This window comes from Jatropha curcas, chromosome 8 (assembly GCF_041381405.1).
Source record: "Jatropha curcas cultivar XTBG-Jc1 chromosome 8, XTBG_Jcur_1.0, whole genome shotgun sequence".
NCBI classification, from domain to species: domain Eukaryota; kingdom Viridiplantae; phylum Streptophyta; class Magnoliopsida; order Malpighiales; family Euphorbiaceae; genus Jatropha; species Jatropha curcas.
Window position 1 is genome coordinate 6,292,421 of NC_143158.1, and position 10,248 is coordinate 6,302,668.

Genomic DNA, 10,248 nt, shown 5'->3' on the forward strand with positions numbered 1-10,248 from the left:
GGCGCGAAGGAGCGGATGCTCCCTGACACGTGCAAGTTATAAGACACGCTGCAATTTTTTTTTTTCAAATAAAAACGTATATTTTTTAGATATTAATAAATTTATTATAACATTATAGATATATATTTATATTCATTTATTTATTATTGATACTTATTACTTATAACTACCACAATTTGTCATTTTTATTATATTTAATAATATTTTTTTAAGATAGTAAAATTTATAGTCCCAAATATTTTTATACTTTTACAAATTATAACATTTAATATTTTTAAATTAACTTTTAATGTCATAATCAAAAAATAAAAATATATTTTTCAAAAACAAACAGAGTTTTTCGTATAAAAAATGTACCCAAATTATACATATGGCTTTGTTTAACTTAATTCCGATTTTATTCAAAAAAAAAATTAATTCCGATTTTACACTCTCATTTAAATATCAAAGCTCCATTCAATTTAGCCTGTCAATAGGTCGAATTATGGTTCAATTTATTATTTTCATTTTATTTTCTAAAAGGATAAATATGAAATCTTGCACACTTTTATAATTTAGTAATTAAATTAAGTTCATTACATCATTTGCTATCACGACATTTTTGTTTCTAACAAACGTACCAATTTATTCATAAAATATGCTTTATGCTGTTAATTAAAACATTAATGAATTTACTTGTACAATAACAGAGGTCCTTAATAAGAAAACTAAAAAGAAAGAGTTTTATTGAAATGGAGGCCTAATCCTCCATGCAAATATCATATTTTGTTCTCTTCAATGATTAGGTTCACATGCCCTCTTGTCCTGGTATACATCCATCACATTGCCATGCTGGTTATGCCGAAACTGATACTGTAGAAGACAAATATTAGCATATCAGTCAATTTTACATTTACATGGTTGGTAGTTATCTTCAAAGGAATGTGCAACATTAAGAAACATTCATGTACCATTATCTACTTTACCTTGTCCTCTAAGTTCTATAGGCAAAAGGATCATATCAGTGTTAGCATGCTTTAAAGCAGCCCCTCTGTCCTCAAGTACCAAAGTGCTCCTTCTGCTGCATGCTCTGCCGCAGCTTTCTTTTTCGGCCTGGATGCCCCGAAACATTCCAGTATCATATCAGGTGCTTCTATTTCCACAACCACCTTGTAAGAGAAACTGCAAAATTCAGCATGAAGAGATGGTAATTAGTATCATATCAGGTGCTTCTATTCTTTGGCAACAATATTATAGCTCGAAACATGATAATCCAGTGCAAAAACTGTCTCATTTTCCTTCAAACATTTGAAGCCTCAAATACTAACTAAACTTCAAAGCTCTAGCCCTAGGTCTAGACTAAAAATAGGTCAAGCAGTCATCACGATAGAGCAAACACTTACAACTTCGAGTGGCTTGGTCCATCTTCGAAGCAACATTCAAACAAAGGAGGTTTCCAACAGTTAGCAGCACATATTTCATGCAAATGTGATTTTGCTGATCCATGATTTGGCTCATCTGGAAAAGTTTTCCAGAAATGTTAGAATCCCTGCACATTTTTCACAATAACAAGTATTACAACTATGACAAACCTGTTGTCAATGAGGTTGTGCCAGATTCAAGACGTGTGATGCTTCTACTAAGCTGTGCTGGAGCAAATTCTAATGTAGAGAGAGGCTGTGTACTTGCAGCTACAATTTGGGCTGGAGAAGGATTACTCAGTTTACTCATAGAATGAATTTCACTGCCACTATAATCTTGGAGTTTCAAGTTTCCAAGCTCCGTATCAAGAGTGACGGTAATATCAACGGGTATTTCATCATATCCAATCAATTTGGCATCCATCTTCTGGCTGGACCTTAAAATTTCTTCCAAATAGTTAGACTTCCGACTGTAGCCTTGTTCCTGTGCATCAGAAGTCAAAGAGATAAATAAAAAATAAAAAAAAGAAAAAAGAAAAAGAAAAAGGAGTAAACAGATACGGTAAGCTAAGTAAGTTACGATTATTAAAAACAGTCACGGGCACATCCATATGTGTATGAAGCATGCCATTTTCTTTCATTCTAACATTTGACAAGGGTATTTGGTATAACTCAAATATAGAGTTTCAAGCGCTCCCAAGAAGCTAAAATAATTAGTTGATGCAAAAAGCTCCATATTGGGTTCAAACCAACTAACTTGAAGTTCATATACAATAATGACCAAAATGCCAGAACAAACTGCCTCTCGATTAAAAGATCCCATCACTGGTTAAGAGTTAAGACACATATACATATCCCCCCAAATATGCATGTAAAATTGATTTAATCACCAGAACTCCAATCTTGGAAACATAAGAGAAAAATTAACAAAGCCACCAAGTACAACTGGAATCATCCATAAATGTGAAATAAATAACCCCACCTTCACAATTTTAAACTTATGAAGATCTCATTATGAGGTCCTCCAAATCCTCTCATTGGCTACAGAAAATAGATAGTATATAAATTCTGTCCACCCCACACCCCCCATCAACGTACTCATCAATCTGAAACTTGTGAACCAAGGGGAACAGCATTTTTGCCGACTCGTGATTTTAACTAACACCAGCAGGAGAGAAGATCCATAAACATGGTGTACAATCTCTCTCCCCCACAAAGAGCTTTCCTTTTTTTCTCCCAGTTACTTAGTCCTCTCTATCTTTCTCTTCTCATCCTATGATGTCACATTCAAGAAGTTGCTAGATTAACCAGAAGGCTTTTAGGTGTACAATACATTTTAGGGAGTAAGAAATTGATACATAAAAATCAGTAACTGACTGCAATCAAGGGCTAAACAAGGAGCCAAAATCACCTATTTCACTACTATAATTTTTCTGGCATTGCTGCATCCCCTATCCCTTGGTGAAATGAGGACATCCCAATTTTAGCTTCTCTGGAACTTCACCTTCAACATTAGGCATAACACAACAGAACTGATATATAATCCATTTTTGATAAGATGACAGACATAATAAAATAGTGCCTTGACATTCAAATGATGGGCACAGGAGATTGCACCAAACTGTGAAGGAAATCTAATGTTTGTATATGTTCCTGCTACTCAAGCAAGCAAACTTTACATAATTGCTTCAGATGATTTGTTAAAGGAAGTATGTCCATAAGACTGAGGCTGAGTAACTAGCTACTGCAAGATTGGACATCTATCTATTGAAGGCCGAGTAACTAGCCACTGCAAGATTGGACATCTATCTATTGAATGAGTGCCCCTAATCATATAAAGGCCAGTGGAGAGAATGCTCTGGCTCAAATTTCTAAGGGTTCATTACTGCAGAGCTCGTTAACCCTCTCTCAACATCATACCTTAATCAACTTGGAAGACGCATTTCACAGGCACAAATTCTTGAAGCAGAAAAAAAAACGCAAGATCATACCCAGATCAGAAAACACAACATATAAAAAGATTGCAAAACAAACTGTAAATTTAATGTGTAAAAATATTTTCTTCTATTTGATTCATCAATAGGGACACATATTTATACACACATACAAGGTACTATAAACCTATTAGGAATCTAACTCCTAATAGAATTCTATTTACAACTAATCCTTAAAACTCCCCCTCAAGTTGGAGCATAGGTATTAATCACGCCCAACTTGTTACAAAGATAGTTAACCCAAAGTCCATTTAGAGCTTTTGTAAAAATATCTCCTAACTGTTCACTTGTTTTAACGTGCCCTGTAGAAATAACACCCTGTTGTATCTTTTCACAAATGAAATGACAATCAATCTCGATATGTTTTGTTCGTTCATGGAATACTGAATTTGATGCAATGTGAAGAGCAGCTTGATTATCACATCATAACTTTGCAGGCAAGGATGACTTGAAGCCAATTTCCTCTAATAACTGACGAATCCAAATTAATTCACAAGCAGATTGTGCCATAGCTCAATATTCTGATTCAGCACTCGATCGTGAGACTGCATTTTGTTTCTTGCTTCTCCACGATATCAAGTTTCCACTCCCAAAGACACAATATCCTGAAGTTGATCTTCTATCAACCTTTGAACCTGCCCAAACCGCATCTGAAAAACACTCAATGTTCAAATGCCCATGATTACTGTAAAGGAGGCCACGACCTGGATTACCTTTCAAGTAGCACAAAATCTGTCCTAAAGCTTCCCAATGAATAACAGTAGGAGAAAACATAAACTGGCTTAAGACGCTCATAGAGTAAGCAATATTTGGACGTGTTACTATAAGATAATTCGATTTGCCCACTAACCTTCTATACATCTCAGGATCATCAAATAGCTCACCACCAATTGAAAGTTGCAAATTAGGGTCATTGGAGTACTGCATGGCTTGGCACCCAACTTTCCAGTTTCCTTCAGTAAGTCAAGGACATACTTCCTTTGAGATAAGAAGATGCCTCTCTTACACCTAGACACTTCAATACCCAAAAAAATACTTCAACAATCCTAAGGTTTTTGTCTGGAACTGGGTCTGGAGAAATGACTTGAGTGATGTAATGTCGACTGAATCACTCGCTGTAATGACAATGTCATCAACATAAACCACAAGTAGAATCAATCCAGTCTTAGTACTTCTGAAAAATACAGAATGACCAGAAGTACTCTTCTGCATGCCAAATTGATGTACCACATTGCAAAATCTACCAAACCAAGCTCGAGGACTCTGTTTTAGGCCATAAAGAGATTTTCAAAGTTTACACACTTTACCCAACTCCCCCTGAGCAACAAAGCCAGGTGGTTGCTCCATGTAAACTTCCTCCTGAAGATCCCCATGAAGAAAGGTATTCTTAACGTCTAACTGACGTAAAGATCAGTCAAAAGTAGCTGCTAAAGAAATAAATAAATGAACAGAAGACAATTTGGCGACAGGAGAAAAAGTATCAGAATAATCAAGTCCATAAATCTGAGAATAGCCCTTAGCAACTAATTGAGCCTTGAGACGAGCAACAGACCCATGAAGATTCACTTTAACGGTGAAAACCCACTTACAATCAATAGCCTTCTTACCTGCTGGGAGAGGCACAAGATCCCAAGTACTATTAGTATCTAAGGCAGTCATTTCCTCTTTCATTGCTGCACACCAGCTAGGATGGACAAAGCTTGGACAACAGTTTTGGGGATAGAGACAGAGTCTAGGTTACTTACAAAACAACGAGATGAAGAAGAAAGATGATCATAACTTACAAAAGAAGAAATAGGATAGGTACACTTGGTTTATCTTTTCGAAGAGCAATGGGAAGATTAAGGTCTGACTGGGGAGTGGATGGGACAAGCTCAGGTTGAGTGGAGTGAAACGGATCTAATGTTGAAGCGATAGGTGGAGGAAGTGAGTCAAGAGTTCCTGGTCTCCTGGAATAAACCTGTTCAAAACGAGGGCGGGCAGATGCTGGTGCAGAAGCAGGAATAGGAGACGCTAGAGCAGGAGCAGGTGCAAGTTCAGGAATAGGAGCAGGAGCAGGAGGGTTATGAAATTGCTGGATAGCATAGACTAAAAGCTCATCCTCCTCCCCCTCACTCTTATACACAGAAGAAGGGAAAAATGGAGTATTCTCAAAAAATGTGACATCTGCAGAAATAAGATAACGGTCAAGATCGGGAGAGAAACAACGATACCCTTTCTGATACCGAGAATATCCAAGGAAAACACAACGAAGGGACTTTGGATCTAATTTGGAAACCTGTGGACGGACATCACGAACAAAACAAGTACAACCAAAAATACGAGGTTCAATGGGAATAGAAGCTTAGAAGGAAAGAAGACATTATAAGGAATTGCACCATTAAGCACGAAGAAGGCATGCGATTAATCAAAAAACATGTAGTAGAGACAGCATCAACCCAAAAATGCTTAGGGACCTTCATTTGGAATAGAAGTGCCCTAGCAACCTCAAGAAGATGTCGATTTTTTCTTTCTAACCCCATTTTGAGAAGGAGTATCAACACAAGATGTTTGATGGAGAATACCATTCTGTGACATATAAGATTGGAAAGAACTAGATAGATATTCTTTAGCATTATCACTGTGCAATATGCGAACAGAGGTTTTAAATTGAGTTTTAATTTCAGCATAAAAGGAACAGAAAATAGAGAATATCTCAGAACGAGTTTTCATTAAAGATAACCAAGTAACACGAGAATAATCATCCACAAAAGTTACAAAATACCAAAAGCTAGTTTTAGAAATAATAGGACATGGACCCCAAACATCAGAATGAACTAACTCAAAGGGGATGAAACTCGTTTATTGACTCGAGGAACTAAAGGTAAATGATGATGTTTGGCAAATTGACAAGATTCACATTTTACAATTGACAAAGACTGAAACTGCGAATACAACTTCTTTAAAGTAGATAATGAAGGATGACCAAAACGACAATGAACCTCAAGAGCAGATAGAGCACCAACACAAGCCAGAGATAACGAAACGTGTTCATCCAAAAGATAAAGGCCACCAGACTCACGTCCTCTGCCAATAATCCGCTTCGTCAAAAGATCCTGAAACACACAATATGTAGGATAAAACTTGACACAACAATTCAATATACGAGTAATTTTGCTAACAGACAGTAGATTAAACGAAAAATGAGGCCAACAAAAAGCAGAAGATAATGGAAGAGATGGGATGGGATTGGCGGTTCCAATACACTTGACAGGAGAGGTGGACCCATCAGCTAGAGTAACATGACGATTAAATTGTTCAGGTTCTTTTAATGAGGATAAGAGACTAGAGTTACCTGTCATGTGATCGGTGCAACCAGAATCAATGACCCACTTTGATGAGGTAGACATAAGACATGAAGGAGGAGTACCTAAATTGGCAGCAGCAGCAATTGAGGAATCAGCAGACTTAGAAGAACGATATCTAGACAGTTCAGCATATTCCGCAGCAGAAATTGTTACATGGTTGACAGAAGAAGTAACTGCATAATCTTGAGTTGCCACATTTACCCTCGGTGGCTTATTTATCAGTTTCTTGCAATACCGTTTAGTGTGACCAGGTTCATGGCAATAATGGCATATAAGAATGCTTGCCTCCCGAGTGATTGGTCCGTTACTACGATTATTTTCTCCTCTTCCTCTGTTTCCTGCTTGCCTAGCTACCTGATTGCGACTCACAAGGGCACTACTATCAGAAGGGAAAGGCGTATAAGAACCTTCAGTACGTAGCAACCTAGCGAATGTCTCCTGAAGAGAGGTAACATCACTGCCTGAAAGAACTTGTGATTTGGCAGTTTCAAAAACTGGAGCAAGATTTACAAGAAGACTCATCACAGCCATTTGTTCTCGCTACGTTTGTTGAACCTTAACATCGGGACTAAAAGGCAATTAAACATTAAGTTCTTTGTAAATTTTCTTAAATTCCATGAAGTAAGCTGTAAGGGGCGTATCTTGCTGGTCGGCCCGATAAAATCCTTTGCAGACCTCATACATACGAGACAGATTACCTTTCCCAAGTACAAGAATTCAAGATATTCCATTAATTCTTTAACAAACTCACAATGATTGATTAACCCAACCACTTCACAGTCAATAGAATTGCGAATCAGTAGAAATAACTTAGCATCTTCCCTGAGCCAATGCTGCCTAGTGTCATCAGTTGGTGGATCATCAATTAGATGATCATCTTTTTCAACACTCCGCAAATAAATTCGAGTTGTCTTACTCCAATCTAAATAATTAGTTCCTTTCAATTTATGTTTTGTGATTTTATTCATTGCTGGGATCAATTCAGTAATAGTAGTTTTAGAATCTGTAGGTGTAGGATCCATTATTAATAAAACCTAAACACCCTACCAGCAACGCAGAAAAAGACACCAAAAAAAAATTGCCTTTCAATGCAAACAAGAGCAAAAAGTAACCTGAAACGCCAAATTGACAGAACTGAGAACGCCCCTGTCAAAAGTTCGCCAGATCAAAAAAACAACCACCTCAGTAGACTGCTGACCAAGAATCAAAGCCAGAAAGTAATTTCCGATTGCCGGAAACAGCTAGACGCGCCGCCACGTGCCGCGCGTGGTACTGTAGAAGAGAAGTCAATCGGCGCGTGAGGCCCACGCGCTGGGAATCCGGTGACCAGATTTTAAAGGAACACTGGTCGGCAGCTGGAGCAGCTCTTGGAGTAGGCGGTGAGACAAAACAGTGACCCTAGAGTGGTCACGAACACTGACAGCCACCATGCACGGGGAATCCGGTTATCGGATTTTGAGGGAACGCTAGAATTTGCAACGATTACATATTTTAAAGAGCCACAGGCTTTGATACCAAGTTTAAAGAGCCACAGGCTCTGATACCATGTAAATTTAATGTGGAAAAATATTTTCTTCTATTTGATTCATCAATAGGGACACATATATATACACATACAAGGTACTATAAACCTATCATAAATCTAACTCCTAATAGAGTTCTATTTACAATTGTTGAGAGATTATATTGTAATTGTATTTCTTGTATCTCGTCAATCGATTACATAGGTCTATATATAAGGAATTCCTATGCTACCTAGCTATTTAGGAATACAAATCATAAACTAATTAGGAATCTAACTCCTAATAGAACTCTATTTACAACTAATCCTTAACACTCCCCCTCAAGTTGGAGCACAGATGTTAATCATGCTCAACTTGTAACAAACTACTACTTTCAGCAAAGCACAATACCATACTCAGCAACTGTACGCACTTCATTATAGCAATATAGAATCCCAAACCAAATAGTAGCAGCAGAATTAAGACAACACACTTAGGTTGTCGAAACAAATCTCACTGACCCAGAAAACAGCTCCCAAGGCTGTTTCAAGCTTCCATAATCAATGCCTCAAAGAGGAAGCCCACAACTTCCAGGCTGTTTCAAGCTTCCATAATCAATGCCTCAAAGAGGAAGCCCAGTAGCGCAGATATTCACAAAAGCAGCAAAGGAAACTCTGGCAAACGGAGCACACCACTGAAGGCCAAGAACACAATGCAACTCACTGGGGTTGCACTGCTCTCGACAAAGGAGAAGGTTCAAAAGCAAAATACCCATAACTGCAGCAAAGGTGCAGTACCAAACCCTAATGCGATAAGGAATCACTAGCAAATCACCGAAAATTACCTAAACCAATTGTCACAGCAAACGAAAAATATGTTTCCTCAGAAAATTAAAGCAACAACAGTAGCAGAGGACTGCCCGACACAGCTGCAACAGAATCGCAGCAAACAAACCTATTGAATAAGCCCAAGAATGATGATGCAACTCACTAGGTTGCACGTCTCTCTTCAAGCCAACGTCAGAGAGAGGATCCGGAGTGAAAAAGACCATTGGACATGCGCCAGCGTGTGAACCAGAGCAGGAAGAAAGAGGTGGCGAGTGGTGGCCATTCGCTTGGAATCCGGCGACTGGATTCTAGGGAGTTGTTGATCGGCGGCTGGAGAATATCCTGGGGTAAGTGGTGAGGCAAAATACTAACCCTAGAAAGGCTTCCTAGGGTGGCAGTGGCTTCTCGTAAGGGAAGTTTCGGGAATTTTTTTTTTTTTTTTTTTTTTTTTGAATGGAAGGCTCTGATACCATGTTGAGAGATTATATTGTAATTGTATTTCTTGTATCTCGTCAATTGATTACATAGGTCTATATATAAGGAATTCCTATGCTACCGAACTATTTAGGAATACAAATCATAAACTAATTAGGAATCTAACTCCTAATAGAACTCTATTTACAACTAATCCTTAACAACAACCAATCCTTAACACAAACCAAGCATTGAGAACACTCAAGGTGAAGGGCTTACAGAGTCCAAGAGACAATATTAATACGTTATATGGCAAAGATGCTCTTACAAACTTGTATAAATGGCATTCATATCTAAAAATGTATGACTGAAGTTAACATCAAAAGAAGCATCACAGGTTTCATAGATCCACATGTTCTTACCTTCAACTTCACAAATATTTGCTCTGAAGCAATTATAATGGCCTCCTTTTTGTTTGAGTTACTTGCAGAAGCAGAAAGACATACATCTTTACCATCTACTTTTGCTTCAACATAAAAGGTTCTGCCCTTCTTTGATGTTGGAAATTCCAAACACCAATTTTGGGACTGGCAAAGTTCTTGTAGTTCTCTAAAAGGATTCAATTGCACATTGCAAGAATTCAAAATTGGATCCAAGAAAGATAGCATTAACTCCCAGATATGGTTCAAATTGAATCCTGTGTCTAAAAGAATGGCACCTAGACAAGACTCTACCAAGTCGCCAAGTACCTGAATCAATAAATG

The 10,248-nt window shown here is 37.8% G+C and overlaps 1 protein-coding gene across 1 annotated transcript; it reads right to left on the bottom strand.

The window, feature by feature from the left end:
* Positions 1 to 528: 528 nt before the first annotated feature.
* On the bottom strand, positions 529 to 10,233 carry LOC149494075 (dicer-like protein 4; the record flags this gene model as incomplete). Its single annotated transcript, XM_089725265.1, is given in 5 exon segments — positions 529 to 852; positions 966 to 1,161; positions 1,383 to 1,497; positions 1,572 to 1,884; positions 9,907 to 10,233. Coding segments are annotated over 4 exon segments (819 nt in total). The 3' UTR covers positions 529 to 852; positions 966 to 1,016.
* Positions 10,234 to 10,248: the final 15 nt, after the last annotated feature.